Here is a 24,447-nt window from a genome sequence, read left to right as displayed (position 1 = left end):
TATATATTAGTAAAGAAGCGGCCGACGGAAGCAGTGGTCAATGAGTAGTGACTGGATGCTCTGTAAGTCGAGAACTGAAACATCTACCCAGCAACTTTCGATAACAGAAGTGTCATCCACGTTGCTAGCAATTACAATGGGGGGCTATTTAGTAACAATGACATTAATCACCACATCGCTGGCAGGATCTATCATGCAGCTGTCAAGAGCACAAGCTCGTGAAGGTCCAATAGTCGACCATCTTTTGCACGTATGTGTACGTCAAAACAAATTAAATTAATAGCATTAAACGTTTTTATTAAGCACTTCAAGCTTACGTGTATAATTGCTTCAAAAAGATGAAAAATCGAAAATTACAAATACTTTCCCCTTGAAAGTTTCTCTTTGTTGACTTTCAACGCTTTCACTTTATAGTTACGTTATTTAGAAAGAAGAAAACACCATTCACACAATATCTTCAAAATTTTAACTTAAATTGAAGCAACTTATTGTTAACGGGTTGACCGGTGTATCTAAATAGGTTTTGGTAGAATTCAACTTTATTAGAAAAATTTCCGATTGATCACTGATTTCTGCTACGATTCTAAATATAAGATAACGTGTTTAAGATTGCCTAGGTTGAATGAAGACTATATCATAATCACCGCTCTAGAGATTTGTGAGGTTTTACCATCTGCGGTGGTGGTGGTGGTAGAGTTGACAATTTCGTTCGAAGGTGTACTAAATGAAATGACCACATTCGAAAGTGGTCATATCTAAAATTGATTTTCTTAGATAAACGTTATCCGCTTAAGGGGTCTAATCTAATGTGATCTTTGTAACAGCTGTTCAAGGAAAATTCAAATACGTCAAATAGTAGTCTATAAACATTTGGCGTAATTTCTTACCGACCGGCTTTTAGTCTTCTACTTGATAGGGATAAACAGATAATTCTGACTGCTACACATGCGATCAATCGATCTCATTTCCGTTATTTCCACCATATTATTACTATTATTTATATATATAGTCCCCTATATTATTTATTTGTGCACCAATTTTAATTATGCTTTTGATGGGATTATAGCGTGGCACATCTACATTTACGAATCATACAATAGAAAAGCATGTTGAGAATATCAGTCCAGCAACCTTACATAGTCATAATTTGTAGAAATTTCAGGTTACCTTAAATGCAGACCTACAAAATCTACGAGATGCCATGTAGAAATCGCATACATTTCAGTTAAAGATAGAGAATGTAGCTATTACCAGAATAGGTAATATGCTAATCATTTATGAAGTCATTGTTATAAAACTAACGACCTTCTTCTTACCTATAGAAGCATCGTTTACCTTAGGTTCGGCTTGGGGTTACCTTGGGTTCAGATGGGCAAACTGGCCCATCCCAAACGAGCGACACCTCTGTCATGACTGCCTTCCTAGGCACCATGAGTGTATCAATTAGTGTTTACCACTGCCTTGGGTCGATACCAATTTCGGCCCCAGTAGCTGGGGCCTGTCGGAATCCGCCGTTGTTATGACGTTCTCAGTGGATTCCGACAGGCCCCAGCTACTGGTCTCTGACACGGTAATCATTGGACCATCGGCTTCTGATCCAGAAACGCCCCTACTATCCGTTTACACTGTAATAGCTGCATCAAAAGCGTCTGACTCTGCAACAGCTGAATCAGCGTCTGACGCTATCGCAGCTAAGTTACCGCATGTTGAGACGAAAACGACAGCGTCATCTGTAATAATGACCAAGTCAGCTGCCACAACAAATTCGGGTTCATTGAAAGTTGTCGTCACCAGCACGTCCATCGTAGAACCTACAGAATCATACTGACGAGCGAAATCTTCTTGGTTATGTCAACCAACTCATCGCTTATCGTACTCTGTGACAGACGCAGTATCACTCATAATTTAGTCAAGCGATACATCGTCTACGGTGAGAACCGTGGCCCCTTTAGTCGCTACGACTGCCTCCTACGGGACGCCTACGAATAGGCTTCGCAGTAAGCATTTATAGGATTTTTTTTACAAAATAAGTCTACTTTGAAAAACATTCGGACTTAAAAATTCATTGAAAGGAATAATTTAAATGATTTCTTTCGATGACTCTCTTTGTTCTTGACTCTAGTTCTCTGCAAGTAATCAGATTATGCTACCCGCTAGAGCGACATAGTCTAAAGGCCTTAAAACCTGCTTCGATAGAGTCATTAAAAACGATGCAAATCAAGCAGTTGGTCCATGAAGAATAATTTTTAGTACAAAAGGATATATCGTGTTGCTCTACGATTTCAGATCGCTGCTAAAGAGACGTGTACCTAATAGGTTCTAAAGAACAAAATATAAGTTTGAATGTCTTTTGCGTAACTTGTTAAGCCGCTAAAGTTGATGCGGTTTCGCTCACTTATAAAGTACTAGAGGTCCTTTACTAAGAGCCAACATATCATATTAATAATTTGTTGTCTTGTTGGCTGATATCGTTAAGCAATATACTCATTTCACTCACTAGTATGGTGGTAGTTTGTTAAAAAATAGGCAATACAGGCGCACGGTACCATGAAGGGGCAGTAGACCTTTAGCTTAATCGTCCTGTTGGGAAAGGAGGCCATTCCCCGCTACAATTTCATTCGACACGTCGCTTGCGCACCGGAACCTTGCAGGCTGTGTGAGGCCACCAAAGGATATTTGAAAAATTAACTTAAATAGTATCACAGCACTTACTTAACTTAAAGTTTAAACAATCAAGTTTTCCAAAATTAATGTTTCCCATTGGGCGTCCGGGTCTGCCGCTAGCAACTATTTCAAACGGCTGGTCTCTGTTAACACGGAAAGATACGTGTTTGTGCCCTTCTCGAACTGAAACCATCGCACGTGCCGAATAATTTACCATTATTAAACGATATTAAAGCTTCAAAATGTCACTTAAAAACACTTGAAAAGTTTAGAATTTTAGCTATTGACGGAAGGTTTCCGACGACGACGATACATGTTAACTACAATAGATTTAGCGAAGGCCTATTGATTGAATCTAATCGTATAACACAATATACTCTGCATTTTCAAAAAACCCGCCAACGTTTACATTCAGTGTGCAAAGTTCAAACTGAAACGATGGCCATGCGCGCGCGAATAAAGTTTTTGAGACATTTACTCAGTAAATGTCATCTCACCAGAACAAATTAATCAAACATGATAGAAGGGTTAGTCTTCTAAATGACAGTTACCAGGAACCAATTAAATTTCGTAAATAAAGCATTTTGATGCAAACTATAGCGTCGAAGTGATGCGTCGAGAGGTGCGGCCTAAAGAATACCTAACTTGCTCGTCGAATACGAATTCCCATAGAGTGCTTTCCAAAAAGTGTCCAAAAAAACTCCTGGACGCGGCCGCGGAAATCGCTTAAATGTCACTGATCTCAAAGGAGTTCCGCTCGTCGTCATTCCTCCATCCAATGAGAAGCAGTCTCAACTGAAGTATTACGGCGTGTTAATGTTATCATCTTGAATATGGCATATGTAACTGAGATGTAAGATCGTACATCATTGTGCTAATAATATAGAGCAAATTATCTAATAATTGTTCTTTACACTGTATAATAATACATGAGAACAGTATCTATAAAATCAGAAATGGCTTTTCATTTGATTGAGGCGAGGTTGACGCTTCTTAAACTTGTCTTATAAAGATGGACTACCTTATGTGAGCAAAAAAGGTCGAAGCACGTGGGCTTCCCAAGAACGAATTCCTTCCACTTCCATATACTATCTTCTGTAATATATATGACTCCTATTAACGTGGCTGTCTCGACTAAAATAACTGTGCCTAACAAAGTATATATATATATATTTAGGGAATCTGCTAATTGCGGTGATAGCGTTCATTTTCTCTTGTGTCTGTCTCCATTCTTGTTCCCACTATTGGCGTACTTACTATGAGACTCAACGCGGCCAGGAAACGAGCTTCAAGCGTATGTCCTTCACTGCGTCTTAATAATAATCTGCGCTGCTCGGCTTGTAGACTGAGGAACATAAATTGCCCAGTTCAGCGGAAGCAACACATACGAGATACGAACGCGTTAACCCCACTTGGCCTCAAAATGGCGAAATAAATAGAGGTCGATTTGTCCACTGAACCTATTCATTATGCAACGGCAGGTATAACTAAAAAGGCCTAGAGGTCTAATATTGTTACGTATTTTACATATGATGTATTATCTTGGCATCGTGCGAAGCTGCATGTCTCTGTGGAGCTATGCACTATACGGTAAACGCTTAATGATAATATATTTTCGCTTTGTTCTTGGCTTCTGTAACAAAACTTCGTATGCCGGGGGCAATGATTCTGTGTCTTATACATACTGACCTCTCAGATATATAGATTTAAGCTGACCTGATCTGGTGTTTTTGTATTACTACATCGGCGTATTATTGTAAAACTGGTAACATTGTTCAGCAGATGTTCTACTTCGTCTTTGTTGAGAACCCTCTCAGTTTCACTTCATTCTTTCATTCCTAGCCTTTCATTCCTTTCATTCACTGCCTACTCTTTATCCTTCTTTCTTCTGTTTGTTCTGTTTTTGCTATATTTCCCCTTTATGAACAGGAACTCTTTACGAACCTTCTTTCTTGACCTGGATTTAATAACTGTTATCTATGTTCACGATATCTAACTTTGCAATTATATTCCTATAGCGGACACCCAAACAGCACTTTGGCTGACCTTTATATTACAAATAATGAAAATAGATGTATCAATACGGTAGCCTTTCAAATCATTATCCTGCTCCCACCTCAACATGAAGAATTGGGCTCGGATCGTGCCATCTGTCTTCAATAACGCTGCAGGCCTCGAACTAACTTTATGAGTCAGATTATTTCTGACTGATGGTAAATATTAAACTTTCAATTTCACGCATACTTTCCTAGGCGGTCTCTAGCATCTACGATGTCAGATTCGCATGTAGAAATAATAAATTCTGTATGACAAAAGCGTTCAAACAAACACTTGACCTCTACAGTAGTTCAAGGGGCGAAATAGAATCAGCATCTTCGGGAAACTTCGGGAGTCCGTTGGCCATATAATAGTGGAGGCATATAAGCAGCTAAACGCTTCACATTCACATAAATGGTATTATGTAATAATATTGTTACGCACAGACATGGTATATTACAAAACGTGTGTTCTTAACGTCTTATTGTATGTTCCTTTTACCACAGATTACCAATTAAAAATCAGGGTACACTGCGAAAACGTTCATTATTTTTTCGGCCTGGCGAGGGACATCTGTCGTTTGTCTTGAAACACTGAAGATCAGAACTGCGTGTTTTCCATGTTCTGCTCTCTGACTTGAAACGTGGCTTTCAGTAATTCGTAACTATTCTGATTTGGGGATTTTACAATTAACCTGAACACAGACTTTGTGAAGCAGCAAAACAAAAAATTGTTAGTAGACAAGAAGATCTGACAAATAGGCCACGGTCGATATCCGTAGGGCACAGTGGGAATACACTTTTATGCATCCCACCTGAAGTAAAGAAAAGGGTGGTTAACCGCTCAAAAGGCCAAATCCTAGCCTAGTTCGGAATCTCGTCATCATCGTGCGCTATATACTATGAACGATTTTCGTAAACCTAATGCAAGTCCAATGACTGCAGATGCCGTTGTGAGAGATATCATGCCATATAAGTAGGTATCGCATAGCCAAGAGGTTCTACAGTTAACTGTCTTAGTTGCACTCTTTGTTGTGATATTTCGCAAGGTCTCACGGCTTTTTTGAATAAATATGCCAAGCTGGAATAGGTGATCGAAGGATAGAAGAATGCTTTGTGACACCGCTTCACGGAGTGGATCGATGTGCCCTTGGCTAATGCCAGAGACCGTGTCGTCCTCGGTCGATGGCTTCGCGGCAAAAAAAACCTATATGTACGAGAATCCTATGCACCAACTAATGTAGACTTACGTGATACAATCCTGATTTTAGGCGAATGAGAGTATTTCCAAATTTTTATATGATTTACCTCTTGAGTCTAAAAGAATATAGATTTACTTGCACTAGTGTTATGGTCGCAATTATCTTGTAAGTCACTAGAAAATATTGATGTTTTCGATGAACGAAATGTTTTTTTATCCTTTAAAAGTGCAAGTACAGCTGCGAACATCTGCCGCTGCCCATACCTGTCCGCGTCCGTGCGGTCGATCGGTAGAACGGTAATAAACTTCCTAATTTGTGGTTACATGAGAACCTACGCGTGTACTTAGTCTGAGATCCGACGTTATAGACCTACAAACAAACCTACGGACCCAATATCGATGTCTCATCGCAAAACAAAAATCGCATAAGCAACTAGTCTTCAAATATCAAGCTTATTATCTATAATAGAATATAACTTACCATATCCACACGTGCTTTAGACGTATTCTTGCAGGTTTACATGCTTCGGATGATGCCAGACTGTATTTACAAAGTGTCGGCATTGACCTCGGTCGATTTCGCCTTACTGAACGACGCTATTTCCGCAGTAAATACAGTGGCTTACAGTCAGGTCTATAAAACAAGCTTTTGCCGTGTAAACTTCCCCTGGGGTTCGATAACTGACCGATATCTGTGTAATCAACCGCTACGAAAGAGCTTGTACGAAATTCGCCAATCGGATACCATAGCTTAATATCGACGCGGGCTAAACAGAATTGATGCTGTGTGAGAGTATGCAAAGCTTTTGCACATGCACCCTTTTGCCGTCGTTGCGTAAATTCTTGTGCCTGTATTTGTACATGCAGGACGCTCTAATTAGACAAAACAGATAACGTACAATGGTTAGTTATCATGAAGATCTATAGCGTACGCTCGGAAGCCACAAATAAAATCAATCTATACGAGTCTTAAAAACGATCTACCTTGAACGTACGTCGGAACACACAATATTAGAACCTAGTCACATTTTAATGGTTAGTTCGATACGGGTGGCCGACTATAAATCCAAAATGGAGTAGTATAAACAAAATAAATTTAGCAATACCTCAAAGGATTCAGGCTGTTATAAACATCGAGGGCTTCTGAGGCTATGGAGGCAGGTTTTCGATAACAGTCGTGAATATATATTATAATCTAGCCCCGTAAACGAGGTACTCTACACCACAAGGACGATTTAACTTAAGAGAAAAAAGGAAACAAATAAGTTAGTTACCTGTTTATATTACTTCGCTTATTTTATGGTTCCTGTACGCTTAGAACTGACGGTCAGAACAGAAACAAGGCCAAATGTCAACACTGGTTGCCTCCAAACCTCTGTATGGGCCATATGTAGGTCTCGATGGCATAATTAGGTATAATTATTATTACTTTTTTCAGTATATTAACTATTGTGATATCGCATTATAAGTAAAGGTGAAGCCTTTTTTATAGAGAGAATTGGAGTTACATGAGGAAAGCTATGAAGCGATATAATTAATGCTCATTATAGAAAATTTGAGTATTATAAGTAGAAGTGTTAAAAGGTAAAACAACCAACGTTGCCCGAAAAGACTGCTTCCGGTAATCCTTGAAGCTACGAGTTGTTTTCATTTTAACAGGTATCTATAATATTAAATCTCTCACATGCCATGAACATTTTCTCATTTGTTCGACAACAGCGCGTCCGCCATGCAGTGACTAAGTGTTGCTTGACGTGCCTCAAGCGCAATAACTTGAACAAAAAACATCATCAATTCCGACTTTCCTCTCAGGAAAGCTGAAACAGATAGATCAACCATATAGATTGACACACTACGAGCCAAGATCCATTTTACCGTCTAAGAGACAAACATACAACTAAGTCACTTTGAAACGTATTTTCTAGTCCTAGTGGCATCCTGCCTGTGTCTTCAAAAATAGGGATCGTTTCAAATTGAAGATGACCGGTTGACCCATATGAGATTTAATGACGCATTACATCTCTAGCCAGCCATAATTGATGTTGAACTGAGATTACGTTTGACTGAAACTTTTAAATGAATTTAATTATCAGTAGCTAGGCTGGTTATCGTCAGTTCACAAGCTCAATGTTTTGTAGACATGAGCCATCTCCAATTCAAGCCGAGGCGTTAGCAGCTAAAGAAGCCATTGTAGTAAGTGTTTGTCAAGCAGTAAGCAGCGATACAATATCTGAAATTGAAAAGTGTTGTCTGGTTGTCGTTGCCGAGAGAAAAAAAAACCCATTTAACATACCTATAGGTACAGTGAGGTAATCTAAGCCTAATTTAGGTAGTAGCCAAAGGTCGAATGTTACTAAAATGTAAACTTCTCAACAACTCTAGATAAATTTTTCTGCTGAGGCAGTAGGAATGTCAGCAATTTGCCTTTGTGTCTATAGTAGTAACCTATCTATGTCGTAGTTTCCTTACGGTCCGTCACTAAATTTAATTACTTCAACGGTCCGAGCTATGGGCGGCGCGGCCGTAATACTTTATAGGGTATGTAACGGAATGGTTATTGCTTGCTTATTCTTTCATTGATTTCCTTGCTTTAGGACACCGCTTTCTCGCCAACGTTCTTTATCTCCATCGTTGAAGGCATTGCTGTTAGGAGAAGTAATGCAAGAACTAACCATGTGTGGCCTCGGTTTTACGACACGTATTCGTAAGGCATCAGAACTACTCAGGTTAACCGTTCTCATCTCCTCGCACCACAACGCTTGAAATTTTCAGATCGCTTAGAGGCGATCTCGAGGTTGACCAAATGGCATTAGTACGTGACTGCTGAACCCAGTTTAAAAGCGCGACATTTTTATATTTGCCTTAGCTTGCATACAAATCTCTACATAAAAAAAAAAACTAATTGCTATAGCAGTTCGTATACTCGAAATAGAATTGTTGTTTACTGTGTTGGGACTGTAAATATGTAACTTGCATAAATAACGCATGTTTTGTCATAAACCAAGAAAGTTAGTGGAAAAATGACCACGTTTAAGTATTTTAACTTTAACAGGAAAAATATTATGCTAGACTCTATATATATACATACACATATGGACAATTTGGTGAGTAATAGTATATATCTAATGACCGAAATTGTGCCCATGTTTAGTCGTGCCATACAAGTTTAATGGAAAATCGATTGACTCATTAGCTGGTAAGGCCGTCACAGCATATCTCACGGCTTTCACAACATTGTGGAACTTGCAAATTTAGTTGTATCCCCTTAAGTTTAGACGTTTCTAACATACAAACATTTCTTAAAGAGTTTCGCATGCATTCCACTTCGTCCCGTCATGAGGTCACGTGGCTTCTAGCCAATCTGTGTTTGGTCCTATGCTCTTCTGAAGTCATGCCCTAAGTGATTCTCCTTGTATCGTCTAATTAGCTTGAATCTTCTCTCTTTCCTTTACTATGTCACTTAACTGATCCTTAAATGCATCCTCCACTCAGATCTACGGCATGGTCATCAATCATATGATCCGATGCCACGTATATCTGACCAGGAGGATCAAGCTGTCATGGAACGTTGGACAGGCATGAAACGTGCCATATCGATGATGTCCGTCAAGGACCTCAGCAACCTCATCGCTTATCATATACTAAAGCGTAAGAAAACGGACGATGGTTGTGTGTTCTTTCACCGAAGCAAACATTGCTTTTCGCCAAATTACCTGTTAAAAGCGCGGAGCGGCGTCCTGTCTCTGCTTTGAAAGCGCTTGACGAGAAAGTAGGATCTATCAATGAAATGGAACAAGATAATACAAAGCATTAATCATATTGCCGTTCCATTTACTAAACGCGTTAGCTTTCCCTATACATATAATTGACTAGAAATGCAACAGTACCGCTACATTGACACTCAACCATTGAGTTTGATTATTGCTTTCGTCGCATTTGTTTTTTTCGATATTTTCTCCGTGTCAATGAGTGTAAGCTCCAATTTTTTTGCCTCGCCCTCAACTAGATGACCTGCAAAAGGATATCAGAGGTAGTCATGTGGCCGTAGCCGATGTACTAGCAGATGCAAGAAGACCCACAACGTCTATCCTACGAAGACCAACAGCACTGATGATCGTCCAAAGCAGAATCAGGAGCAGTACTTAGGACCTGGCGGTGAAATTGTAGACGATTCGTTCGTATACCGAAGCCTTCTAATATAGCCAGGGTTGAGCCAGTCGAAATGAAATCAAGCTTGCTTTACGCTCCGACTCAGCAACTGTATTTGTTTCCTTACGTCTTCTTCATTGTGTGGGTATTTTACTTCTCTTCAAGGTTTTGTAGTTGACCAATAGGGTAAACTTGTATGGTGGCCCATCTAATGCTATTTTCACAAAAACGAAAGGGCGTCATCTTTCTGGGATGAAAAGTTCCCAGCACTGGCTTTGCATGATCACATTTACCAAAGATATGCTTAGAAGAACATCTACGTACTATTCGTCACCGGAAAGATTCGTCTATTTTGGCCAAACGCAATTTTTTAGTCTTTAATAGGTGGTTTTAGTCTTTAGTAGGTGGTGTGATTGAACTAGGCATGGGCTTATGAACGATGCGGTAAGAATGAGATCTGGAGCTTCTGGTTAGGTGCAATGACGCCTTGCTCAGTTTATTATTGCGCACCGTTTAGGTCAGTTGAAAAAGGCTTTAAAATTGCTTGATTTATTAGGATACACACGAAGAAGAAAAACGTGTCCAGGTAGGGCCTACAAGCTTACGACAACGCTAAATTGCTTTATTATTCCTGATTGATTTTACTGGTCTAATAATAATTAATAACGATATATCGTTGTGATATTGAAAACGAACACACGAGGTTATCTACGACGATTTAAATGCTATATCTGTTTCGATATACTTATTTTGCTCGCTCTTTGGTAGCTCATCCTTGTATTATGTTTGTTGGCATCAGGAAAAGCAATATTAGAAGCTATCGTGCGTACCGAAAGGGTTAGCCATTCTTTCTCAAGCTTAATTATAAGAAACGAAGTAGATGTAGATAAACTACGTAAAACAACCAACCGGTAAGTAAAGCCTAGTTCGCTTATAAAAGATAGGTTAGGCAGGCTCTAAGGGGTCCGAGTCGACATCAAGGTCCATGTGTGCTCTAGAAGGCGCCTTATATAAACCATATTAGAGCATTTTCGTTATATCATTCAACAGCTATGAAGAAATACTATAGAGAGGCGTTGACAAGATCGCGTAAATGCGTCAGCAGGCACGATTTGGATAAAATAACTAGTGCTTTTTGAAACATAGCAATTTACCGACCCAAACAAGCTATGAACTATAACCTTGTCTAGTGAACATTCGGTGATATTATCTTCTGGACCCAGTTAGGCCATTGTAACCGGTTTCTGTAAAAAAAATGTGAATGCTGATAGGAAAACGATTCAAGTTACTGGAAAAAGAGACTCAATAAACACTGTTCACAGAGATTCATGTGACACGGTTGGATCGACAATACACATATAGGTTTCAGACACATGTATGTAATCAGTATATGTTTTAGTAGAAACAGGGCGGCTTAAGTTCACTGTTTTAGGAAACGGCTTCTTGAGAACAACGGATTTGAATCGACATTGAAGTTCTCTAGCGTAATTGCGCGCATTTGCAATTACTGCACCACAGGAGCAGACCAGCTTAGATTCTATGTTTGGCTCGTTTGCGCGGATCACTCCTACTTTGCGTAAATGTCACTCAGATCACAAAAATGACATCCCCCATCCTGTAGCTAGCCTACTCATCACCAGCGACGAGCTATCTGATCCGGTAGGCGGAGCCTACGCACCCCCGACAGGTCTGAGGTGCCTCCGGCGCTCTACAGTGCTAGGAAGGCGGAGCATCGATTTGCAGTTGCTATTACCACCACCCTTACTAATGGTGAAAAAAGTACGCCGAGGATCATCATGGCAATTTGTGCATCTTAGAAGTTAACTTATCGAGGTGGCTAAGTTGATCTGAAGGTTGGCTTTGTAAACGAAGCTAAAACTGGATCTAAATTACGCAGAGCTTGCATATACGTCAGTTAATCGAAAACCCCTTTCTGTGAAATGTGCGAACGTAACATGTTTCAGTGATTTTATTGTAGTAAACTGTAAATATGTACTGAATGAACCTAGCAAGCAACAAAACATCAGAGCCGTGAACTTCACCCGATATGGAGCCAATAAAAACCTCAACGACAAAGACAACAGACGGTAATAGCAATGAGGCTACATCAAGAAGACCCGATTACGTGCAGACGATCACAATCACAGGTATGTGAGCTTTAGTATAATAATAATACTTTATATCTGGTCTTAAGATCTACGCATGTTTTTTTAGTGAAAACGCATGCCATTGGTTACACATGCGTAAGCAGACGCACTTACTTTGCTGGTTAGCTATCTATTACATTTAAAGGCTATACTTTACAATTTTTTGAAGAGTCTACACGTATAAAACGAACCAAAACATAGTCATAATCAGAAAACACCTATGTATCTTAGTTTTACATCTATAAGGCCGAATTCTTGGTGCTCTGGTGTATGTAGGAAACGATTTTGATTTTCTGGGACCAATTCGGCCAAAAATCGTAAAATTTATCTCTCTTGACCAATTTCAGATTTATTTGAAAATTACTTCAACGCAGTGCGTTTGGATGCCGACGTATAGAATCGTATATCTGTTTTATAAAAATATCTTGGTCTTGGGTCAACAATAATATAAACACAGTTTGAGTCCCGACTACATCGTAGATCGTACATTAGAGATGAGAAATATACAAAAAACCAAGCAAATTTTTGTGAGCTACATAGGAATAATTAGAAATTGATTTGAAGCCCAAAGGCTTGAGGGCGCAGTGACGGCATAGACAATTATAAGACTATGTACAGGCTGTTGAAGAGATCTATTCGTCAATTGAGAGTACCGAGGCGACTTCACCAGGATCCTATCTGAAATCAAATGTCAAAGTGAATCGACCTGACCCACTCTGCATCAGAACAAAACGTCGGTACTTTATCCCAGAGAAACGAAAATCAGATGAAGTTGCATTTTTATATACTCATACAAACGTTGCTTTTGTGGGAGTTCACGACATGTTTTGTCCCCAAGCTAAAGATCAAAATGAAATTCAGCCGAACTAACCCTGTTGGAGGTCGTATTTTTCGAAAACTTTCGAAGACGTACTCGTACCTGCTAAGACTTCTCATGCAAACACCCTTTGTGTTCGCCGATAGGACTTTCTGTAGTTAGAAATTGAGAAAATCGCTTGCGGACGGATCTCCTAATAAACTTCTCTCTGCCGTATATCAAACAGGTCAAACAAACTACAGAAGTTGCCACGCTTCCACTGCGCAGAGTTGTCTTTCTTTATCTAATTAGAAGCTAAACAGCTTACACAATAGACAGTGTTTCGTTTTTTCTATGAACGTATAATTAAAAATAGCAATTAATATTTTTTCTAATAAAATAGCACAACAAAATAGTTAAAGGTACATTGAGTAGGAGGTATTATGATTCACGTTGCAATTCTGGCAGAACTTGTTTATCTCGATGGCATCCTGTTTACTGACATGGGACCGTACCGAAAACGTAATGCGTCCGTTTATTATTAGTTGTGTACTCGAGTAATATTGTTAAGTTGACTAAAAAACGTCCGAATAGTATGGAGACACAGAATAACACACGATGAAATAGACCGCTTTCGTCTTGGTCGCTTGGCAATATACTTCAATCTTCATTTTTGGGTATTCGTCCAACTAAGCACAATGTCTTCCTTTAAAGACTGAAGCATGTTTTCCACTAACGAATACATTGTTTGAAAAATTACTGATTCAAATATGTCTACGACTTAATTAGAAACGAGCACTTTTATCTGCTATGATGCGGTGTCATAAATCTGAATGAAATTGTCCGTCGGACTTTTCTGGGCGGATAAGAGTCGAGACGATTGTGCCAGAACTAGACAAATCTTACCATGTCAACACTCAAACATCTGTTGGACGGTCTTCTATATATCGCTGTTTTAGCGGAACGAATTTACGGGAAACTATAATCTACTCGCTGGAGATCAACACTCGATTAGGTTTATGCAGCCCCTCCTCCTACTTTATAACCCTATTCTGGGGAATTCACCTAAAGCTAAAGGCCATATACGCCCATATATATATACATATATATTGATTTTGAATGTCTGCCCCTACATATAGTTTCCATTTACACGCACGTAACTTCAATGCGCCTCGTTCAACTTCAATGCGTTTTCGTTCAGTAAATGCTCACCCAATGGAAAATACTTAGACATTCAACTTCGTTTAGGAGATTTATCTGTGGGTGTTGCTTTCGTAGCGAATCTGGGCATTGTGTGCGTATGCTAGCATGCATACGTGTGCACCTCTCTTCGGTTATAATATGACCAATTAAACGCGCGAATCCGTCATGATTCGTTCGCATGAATTCTTGTCGATTGATTCTAGGTAACGAAAAAGATTTCAGGCAATCTTTTTCTTTTTTGTTACATTTCTCCCTGGTTGCGGCTTTCGGTGGCACTCGGTACCAAATCAGTCGTATACCGTCTTTAAACAGGTTCGGCCATTTTTTTCGCATTACGAAGCCATCTAGCTTATTCCTTGAAAAGTTGCATTTAAGTTGGTTAAAACTTGAAACCAGCTTTCAACTTTAATAGAGACGAAGGAGGCGGCGAGAATGCCGTGACGTGTACCCAACAACACACTGAGCTACTTCAGCTTACATATGAATAACATTGCTTAGTTTAAATCATCTACGATCCATAGTGCATAGCTTTTTAAGGGGTTTGTAGAAAAGTTAAGATTGTTTTACCTAAGAGAGATGACAACTCGAGCGAGGAACTTTGCTGCGGTGTAAGAGCATATCCTTATCTCTCAACTCTGAGAATGCACCGTACTAAAGGTTAAGTGAGGCAAGAACGTTGCTCGCACCCAATGCATGCGAAGTTGAAGACAACGAGTCCGCTCAGATGACAGCGACCTCATTCGCGCTTTTTCGTGTAACAACCGTTCGTCAACGAAATTGGCTTCTCAGCAACACTTCATCACTCGTGCCTATTGTTCATCGAGGTCGCTAGTGAAGCAGGGTCACTAGCCTGCAGTAGAATCCACTCAGCGTCACTGTCATCACATCGACAAATCAACAAAAGCGAACGCAGACAGACACAAATGCCTGCTCATAAACTCTCTCAAGTTGTCAATGTCCATTGTGATGTATGGCATTATAGGAGACGTTAGAGACACGAGACGCTACAATGATGTAGAAAGCACAGGACATGTACTCACGTCTTCATCTACTTCATCTTGGCCTAAAGTGTAGGCAATGCGCCCTGGGTTAGAAGATTTTGAATTTTGCAAAACGTACCTAGTTTAGCATATGGACATTGTTGCGGTTATGATTTGTACTCTTATATCGAATAGTTTAGGCCGAATGACAGCGACACTTATTGCTCCATAGAGTGCAGCTCGTAAGCTATGTATAGAGTAAAGACAGATTTCCATATAGCCGACGCGTATACGCGAAAAAATCGAAATATATCTGAAGGTCATAGAATCGTTGATAAACAGTATGTTGTTTTTGAATTTTCTAGCTATCCAAATCAGAGAAGACTAAATAGTTGGCCTGGTAGCTCGTAAAACTTCATATTGCCAGTTCCAGTTAGAAAGGGTCATTTGGATTTTCATTCAAACATCTACTATAACAACAACTTTGCCTAGGTATCAAAAGAATGATTCAAAAATGCCTATTGTTATATTACGTATGTATATTTACGTCTCTGTCAGGCCCAAAGGAAGCAGCTACTCTATCAAACAACTTTCACTTATACAACAGCTTTAATAGGTATGAGCCAACCAATTAAAATTGTTAATAATGTCAATGTCCGCGCTCGCCTCACCATCGAATGCTATTTACTCATTGAATGAGTCACCCTTCAAGTCCGGCCTGTTTACAGCCGGTGGACGTTCAGCGGCATTGAACTACTAAACGTCCCGTAAATATCATTTTTGGTGATCGATTCCAGAGGGTAATTCATGTTAGGTTGTCGCTTGCCGCTCTACGCTATAGAGTAGGTTCCTGACAACGTCGTTAGGACGGTAACCTGATCAGGAGAATACATTTTGCATACAATCAATTAAAGCGGACCCATATGTGTACCTTCTCCGTGAGTTTAGATAAATCCTAGTGAAAATTATCCGTCATCATACTAACAGTATGATCCTCGTAAAACCTTGATACCCCGTACCATACCTAATGCCTTCTACTTGATGCGACCTGTTAAACTATAACAATAACTCCGACAAACCATCACAGATGCGCCGGCCAACTATTAGAATTAGTCGTACACCAAACACCACAGGTATCACAATAATGTAGCTAAGGCAAAAAAAAAAACCTGAATTTTTTATTTTTGCTATTCTAGGAAACATGCTAAGGTTTCAGCTTTGGTTAGCTTCATTCGACCTAAGAGGAGTGAGCTGAAACACAGCAAAACCACGTTATTTGCCAGCCGTTTTTTTTACACACTGCAGTTATTAATCACTATCAAGATTCAGACTTCAGTCATTTTATGTATTTATTTTGCGACATTGTAAAGAGGGTAGCGAATAAGATAAACCTGGGATCCAACGATGATGAAAGAAAATATATTAAAAAAATGTATTTAAAACGGCTAAGTCAGCAATCAAAATCTCCACTCATGGCGTATACCACTAGGGAATCAGATTTGGAAGGGAATGGGTAAATCGTTGGCGACAAGATACGGCACGAATATGTCCTTCGTAGGTTTTTATTTCAGGGAAGCCTAGACGCAGGCAAGTCATTCTGTTTGAGCCTGAGCGCATTATGGTGGATATTAATGATCAAACTGGTTCTCCAGTGGATGATGATATCGTGTGCATTGAAATTTCCTATCTTGTGATATATTCCAATCCCCATTGTATGAGTCAAGTCAATCAATGTATGTACATTTCGATGACGTCAGCAATTTAATATTTGGCTGAGTCATCTTGGTAAGGACAATCCTTAGAAGTCTTGGATTTTTCGATTCCTTAATGTTTCCGCATTTTTTCTTCTAGTAATAAAAGATAGGTGATTAATACACAGGGCTGACTTGATCGATTCATTTGGTATCGCTGATGCCATCCAGAGACTGATACCCATTTAGGTACGCTCGCATATGATCTTTCGGTTTGTATTATATGAGGAGACCCGATGGCCAAAGCGGGTCCCTCGTTCATGACGAACCGTCTACGTCCGTGGAAACAAAAGAACGAATTGTCCAAAGACATTCCTACTGTAAAGTGACGAGCTAACGGCGAAACAAAGAGTAAACGAATTTTTGGAAACAGGCTTTTTTTTTTGTTTCTAAAAAGGTATAACGAGCTTATTTTGCCCGTCTTATGAACAGACTCTAGTTTTAGCCTTTGGCAAAATGACAATTAAACTGTTAAATATTTTATAACGTATCTGACTATCCGTATAATGTGTACCTCTTAGTAAATGTGTACATTTTTGAACAACCGTTTGACGGATAGATACTCCTAGAAATGCCGTTTTGGTCAATGAAAATATAGATGAGCAAATTTACGTGACATTGCTTGTTATCCCAGCTCTGTTGACAAACACAGGTACCGTACCAACTACTACTGCCTTTTAAAATGGCGAATTGGACGTGAAGACAATAGAGCTGTATCTTCACAAATGAAAAATGGTAAAATTCTAGGTTTATAAAGACGGTATTTCGCTCGTTGTTTCTACAAATGAACCCATTGCACTGACAGATGAAAGATAACTATTGATAACCAAAAGGAAAAATACTTTTGATATTAAAATCTTCTGTAATGTTTACTGTGAACCTCGCTACTAATTGGGAAGTAAAAGACTTTATCCAGTTCTCAGCTGCTTTTATTATCTTCTCTATTATTTTTTCTATTCATTTCTATTATTTAGTGTTTACTTAGCGTGGGTCTAATTGACGAAATTCTAATTTCTGTGACTTGTTACTGGGTTATAATCTATTTTGTTATTATTATTATCGTTGCTTTCAATCACCGTGCTGTCATATTGGTCATTCTGTCCTTTTTTGCATGCTCATTAAGAAGTCATGACAATTTTATTCGCCGGATCTAAATATCTGCAATACGATGATATATCTGATGACAAATAGCTGAAACTCAGATGATTATCCAATTTTCTAAAGCAAAAAATAAAAGCCACACGTCGAAAACAGGTCCTAAAGATGTCTACATTAGTTTGTTAGGCGGCATCTATTTTCCTGTAATTTAATTGGACAACTGGCTTATCTGGATGGACCTAGTTGTCGGCCTATATGTCGACAAGAGTATGGTGAACTGGGCACGGCTAAAAATAGCGTGCACTGAAGTGAGCACTAGAAATGTTTTGAATGGTAGCAACGGGTATATTAGGTTTTTATGCCGCTGATATACAGGCCCCGGTTCTCAATTGCAGATCAGTTTTTCTTATATCTCGTTTGAATCAAGTGGCTTCACAACAGTTGATTCATCGCTTTGTGTATCCAGCACCTGGGGCGGAGTGCTCGATGGAAGGAACCTCGGCGGTACAGAATGACACTGAAGATGACTTCGATAAATAACAAACGAGGCTTCAGCCCGATATTTAAGGCGAAGTTGTTGAGGTTTCATTTCACGGTTCGCTGGGAACACAGCATTTGTAACAGTACCGAGACAAATCTGTCGTCGAATCCGATAAACGAAGAGGACCTCTTCCCAAGCATCTCTTGAGTATCTGCTTGATATTCAAGAGGTACATTCACTTAATCACTTGACAAGGAATAGAAAGATGTGTCCAGTATCTCGCTAACGATCAATTCCTATGTCATTTAGAACGAATGCGGCGAGCGTAGATCTGAAGCGGGCGCTTCTTCAAAGGTATGGCCTATTACACGGCGCAAATTTCTTTTAGAGCAAGTACGGCTTGCGATTCCCCGTTTATAGCTTGATCAATGTGCTATATACGGATCATTATCGATGCGACCCAGAGAATAGTATGACATAATGATTGATACCTAATGTCACTGAAGAAATATTGAAAAGCCCAGTAAAGTGCGAGTTCTAGAATAGTGTTTCAGGTGAGATGTGTAGGTCTGAAAAAATCAATAAAATCAAAATAATAATAATAATCAGAACACAGGGAATGTCCTAACTCTATTGTTTTTCTGGTCTCCGTTAAACGTCCCACACAAAACAAGTAACAAAAGCCAAGTACTTTTACCAGCTGAACGATTGTTGCTTTCCGATATCAGCCTGTCGAAGACAAACGTCACTAGAATAGCATACAACAAACCACCATTGGAGTATACTTATTGCTAAACCTTTACTGCTAATAAAAACAGTTATGGTTATATCGTACGACTATATGTATCAGGCTTAAGACGTACAGAACTATCGGCTTGCTCTGAGTTAATCAGGGTCAAGAACTATAGAAGGTAAAAGCGTAGCTCGTGAAAAAGAGACCAGGCCCTGGCTAACTATCGTCTAGGGAACAGTTTTATTCTGTTGAACGGAACGTATGATTTCGACAAAGTGATGCTACCTTTGATTACAACGAATGAATCACTTTTGAGCAGAGACTCCCACCGTAGCTAGATGTATACCTTTCGAACCAAAAGTCCTAACCTAAGTTAACCTAATCGTGTTGGTCTAGCTAACTGTTGGGATTGTGGTCATAGTCCTGGGTGCTCCCACCACTTCCTATCATACGTAAAAGTTATTTTCGAAGTGTGGCCATATTAGTCATCTTCTAGAACCATTAAACTGCCTTCATCCGGGGTGAAAATCGGCTAGTCCAATAGAGCGGTGGGGATCATTTCAAGTATAGAAGGCACTGGTGTTGAAGTAACCAAATTATTTCAAACAATTAGGTTGTTATTGCGAAGTGAAATAATTTGAAAAAATAACGAGGTCTCGATTAAGGTGAATGTTACCGTTTCGCTAATCAGTATGCTGCCATATTGCCATATAATTAAAAAAGTTCGACCTACTGTAAATTGAAGTTTTTGCCTTCGGCAAGCATTTGTTGTACTTATACTGCCCCTCTCTCCCCTCTCTCCCCTCTCTCTCTCTCCCATCTCTCTCTCTCTCTCTCTCTAGAAAGAATCTTAGTAAGCTTTGGAAATTTATTATACTATGTATATATTATGTAGATTTGTACATGGGTTTGATATTGAAAACGAATGGGCTTATTGACTCCACAGCACAGTGGCGTAGATGCTAACACTTTTACGAATTATGCAGTACCGTGTCTATTTTATACATAGATATGTATGCATCTCACACAATTGGCAGAAGTTACACAAAACAATTATCTAATTTCTACTATATTTACTATCGACAATAAGGTCTGTCTTTAATTTCGGTCTATTTGACGTTGACCGAAAACTAATATGGTCCACGTAGCGATTCATCGGGCGACTTAGCAAGCAGCAATCTGATCTCAGTCAACCTGACGATGCCCAAAATGCTGATATTATCTGGGCAAATACATTGATCTTATCATTTATCTATCTCTATTGATATTGTTGTCATTAAGCGACCGGGTTTAACCGACCGTATTGTCGGCCCGTTCACGATTCGCGCGATATGGGCCACATTCAGCAAACGCACGTTGAATCCAATTGCGGCTCGAGCGCGGTAGGTCCAACTACTTCGTTCGAGTTTACCGAAGATGCAAGCTGGGAGAAAGAAAAGGTCGAAAACTAGTCCTCTAGCTAAAGCACAGGATAGTGGGAAAGCTCTGCATAAAAAAAAAGGCAGAAAGGTGCTTCAGCGTTTGAAGCGGTGGTACCACCCCTCAATTGGCATATGGCGCGGCGGTTCCGTCTTCAGCGCTGGTGTTGGGTTTCATATTGGCGCGCTAGGTCTCCAAAATTGCTGCTCATAGACGAGGCCGATTAGAACGCAGCTACGAACTGGCAGTTTCGCCAACCCCCTGGAGACTCGAAAAGGAAGAGAGCAATTGGGAACAGCGTGCCAGCGAAGTGAAGTCTAGTTAAGGAGGGATATTGGATAGTCGAATAAATGCCGGGTTGGAAGAAGCACAGTCTGCCGACGGACCCCAGAATTTATTTCATCGGTATAGTATTCAAAGCATGGCCTACACATTCTATATAGACTGAAGTTCATTTCAAATATGAAAATGGCAGAATATCAGAAACACGGACTGATGGAGGGACAAATCTACCGAAGCTAAAAGCCAACGTAGCAGCGATAGTGGCGTATAGCTTAGTGTACTGGAACCTTAGAAGGAAGAACACTAACAGGAGGGATGTGTAAATATACCGAAACGATGCTACAACCAAAGACGAAGATATTTTGTCCTCAGCTGAATGAAGTGATGATAGTCAGTTCGGCAAGCCTGCTTCGTTCAAAGTAGCTCAGATTTCAAATCGCTGAGACGGCTATGCAGCGTTGCAAACGCCGGATTTCGAAATATGAATTTTATTAGCTGATATTTAACCATTGTCATCTATAGCCTTACGCTGTTCTGTCTATGTAACGGAAGGTTATAGGCTGGTGAACATGAGACCATACTTGGCAGTAGCGGTAGACTTTGTACAGAGGAAGTAACATATAGGGACGTGCGGGATTGATCTGGCTGATACAGGCAGACGAGAAATGGTCGGGAAGCTCTTTACGAAACAAGCGAATGATGGAGACAATGACACGCAGAGTCTTCAAGAAGTGGATATGATCGATCTAGCTTTCGATCTCTATTAATTTATTACGTTCTACAGTATTCATAATCGATAGTGGACGCTTATTCCACGTGTCGATTCGTGCTTCTTCACTGGCAAACGTGACGTCCTTTTAGTCTTTAAAACTTCTACGGACCGTATAGATAGGCTGTCGCACGAGCGGACAGGTAGCTTTCTCTTCCCCACTTATAACGTATTTTGATTTCTCTTAACATACATACTTAAGTAAAGTATTTGTTGTGCGCTGTCGAGGCACTTTAGATAATTTAACTATTTAGAATTAGGTAAGCTCAGCCATATGCAGCTTTTAGCAATATGCAGTTCTCAAATAAACGGAGGGCTTAACTTAGCTAAGAGCGATAGCCGTAAACAGCAAATGCACCCATATTTTTAGCGTCATTTAGATTTTGTTATGGTATTTTTTCGAACGCTACTTCAAGACGTAGCGAAACATCAGACCCGTGATCAGCATACAAACGAATGGATGCACACACATCGACTTAACGAGAACGTCAACAATGGCCATAATTCATTTGGCAGCATCTGAGACAGCGTCACGCTCTGGTCGCTGCACGTTTCTTTATAGTAAAAAGGTTTCACACAGTTTTCGAAAAGTTGCGTAAGTTGTAAAAGCAGTCAGCTTCTTCTCAGACGGAACTTATACTCTGGCCACTACTGATTTTTTAAATCAATCGCTAAAGAAAAACCCTCGTTTTTAACTTAATGTTCCCTAAGAGACAAAATTAGCTACAGTTTACGTTGAAAGTTATCTACTTGCACGTTGACGGCATTTATTTATATAGTTGTATTCTTACGGCTATTGGGTTCCGTAAATAAGACGGTAGACACTTTTGAAGGAACTATGGCAAAGTAGTAACCTTTTTCCGACCAAAATGGCGCCTCAAGTTGCGAGTACATGAATAATCAACGAGAAGATGTACAAAACACACAATCATTGTATAATTTTTCCTTCCACGATTATCTTTATTGGCAGATGCACACGGAAACGTAAAGGAACTGGTATTCCCGAAGGCGCTGGATCTAGACCGACCAAAAAGATTAAGAACGACCTTTAGCAAGGAGCAACTTGATGCACTCGAATCGGTATTTAAGATCAAGCAGTATGTCGTTGGAAAGGAACGAACACAACTGGCAGGCCAACTGGGCCTGACCGAAAACCAGGTAAGTGGAGCAAGTGCGTATCATTTTCGCACACTGTGATTTCAATGATGCCTAAACGGTGAAACACTGGCGTTTACCCATCTGCTAGACCGAGACGGCCCTAATTAATTTGCGCCGCGATCATCTGCATAAATGTTGACCAACAACAATACACCCATATTATGTCGTCTATTATTATTACGTATGGTGATGGTGATGTTTCAGATAAAAGTTTGGTTCCAAAATCGACGTACAAAGCACAAAAAAGAGGAGGAGTGTGGCGGAATCTCCGCTGGCGAAGGGGTTCCCTCATCGCTCGGAGCAGCACAACTAAGTGACGGTGGAGCCCCATTACCGACCGCATTGTCGACCCGACTCCAACAACATCCATTACCAGGTGTGCCATCTGCAGTGGGCCCGCTAGTTTCGCCCTTAGCGCCTTCTGTACCACTCTTCTTTCCTAGCAGCCTGTTTAATCTTCAGCAGATGGCGGGTGGGGCAGCAACTGTTGCTACAGCCGTAGGTTCGCATGGCAACGCCGACCCCGAGTCCGTATCGCCCCCCGTTCCTAAACAAAATATTTTTCGACCCTTCTGCCTATGACTGACGAACTACCCTAAATTCTATACCTGTTCTCAAGTTCACCGAATTGGTACTAAATGCTATCGCGATATCATAGATATGGATGAAAAATGTGCAGGGAGACGCCTGTCGCAAACGGTGAAATATGCGTATCGAGAGCGTATCTGGCCGCTAGTAAACCATCTGACTGTTTAATGCAACGAAGGAATGCCTTTACTGAAAAACTATAAATTACTCATCGCTTAGCTAGCGTGTGTGCATTGACCTTAATTGCATGTCCAGAGTTCACAGGTCTATATATATATATATATATATATATATACGTAGATATGGCGAAATACAATTTCATAAATAAATATGTTGCTTTAAATACAACAGATAATAACGTAAATGGCTCTTTAAATAAATATATTCAGTGAAAACGCGAATTCTTGAATTCGTAACAGGGCGACAGAAAATGAATACTATTCCGCCATATAATTAGCTCCGCTTCATGGACTCAATTTTTAGACGTACAAATGATGTGTACATATAAAAACTATAATTTATGAATATAATAAATGCAACAAACGTATACTATTCCCACCGTTTAAGGTAACATGCGCGGTGCTGATTTGCAAATTATGTATAATATTGAACTTACGTACATCTCACATAAACGCAAAATAACAATAATAACACCATCGAAGTTTAACTGCTGTATAAAATAAAGCTTTCGTGATTCAATGTTCTCCACTGTGAATATAAGTGAGGTTTTTTAGCAAAAACAAAAACGCATCGATTCGAAAATCGTTAACGTGGCCAGCCGGATGTGAAAATGTATGCCATAGAACGTAACTGTAAAACGAACACAGATCTCCTCTGATAAACTTTAAGGATTTGCTTTCCTCTACGTGTGTCTAGTTTCTAACGGCACCAGTTCAAAGATAGGCTAAATTATACCTTTGTCCATATATGAGATAAATGACTTTGTGGAAATTTCTGCGTTGATGGAAACGAAGTTTTGAAGCATATTATTT

At 39.8% G+C, this 24,447-nt stretch overlaps 1 protein-coding gene across 4 annotated transcripts in view; it reads left to right on the top strand.

Annotated features, from left to right (window-relative positions):
* LOC111251549 (uncharacterized) overlaps window positions 1-24,142 on the top strand; it is a 58,041-nt gene extending 33,899 nt beyond the window's left edge. The window contains exons 1-5 of one of the 4 annotated variants that reach the window (XM_086990812.1): window positions 7,923-9,549; window positions 9,908-10,191; window positions 11,672-12,197; window positions 22,680-22,867; window positions 23,072-24,142. In XM_086990812.1, the coding sequence (XP_086846938.1) occupies window positions 12,098-12,197; window positions 22,680-22,867; window positions 23,072-23,449 (666 nt within the window). In that variant the 5' untranslated portion in view covers window positions 7,923-9,549; window positions 9,908-10,191; window positions 11,672-12,097 and the 3' untranslated portion in view covers window positions 23,450-24,142. Of the gene's footprint in view, window positions 1-7,922; window positions 10,192-11,671; window positions 12,198-22,679; window positions 22,868-23,071 lie in introns of those variants that run through there. The other 3 variants (XM_086990813.1, XM_086990815.1, XM_022808219.2) reach the window with 3 other exon arrangements.
* Window positions 24,143-24,447: the final 305 nt, after the last annotated feature.

Source organism: Varroa destructor, unplaced genomic scaffold (genome assembly GCF_002443255.2).
Source record: "Varroa destructor unplaced genomic scaffold, Vdes_3.0 BEIS01000005.1, whole genome shotgun sequence".
Lineage (NCBI taxonomy): Eukaryota > Metazoa > Arthropoda > Arachnida > Mesostigmata > Varroidae > Varroa > Varroa destructor.
This window is presented reverse-complemented; position numbering and strand designations above follow the sequence as displayed.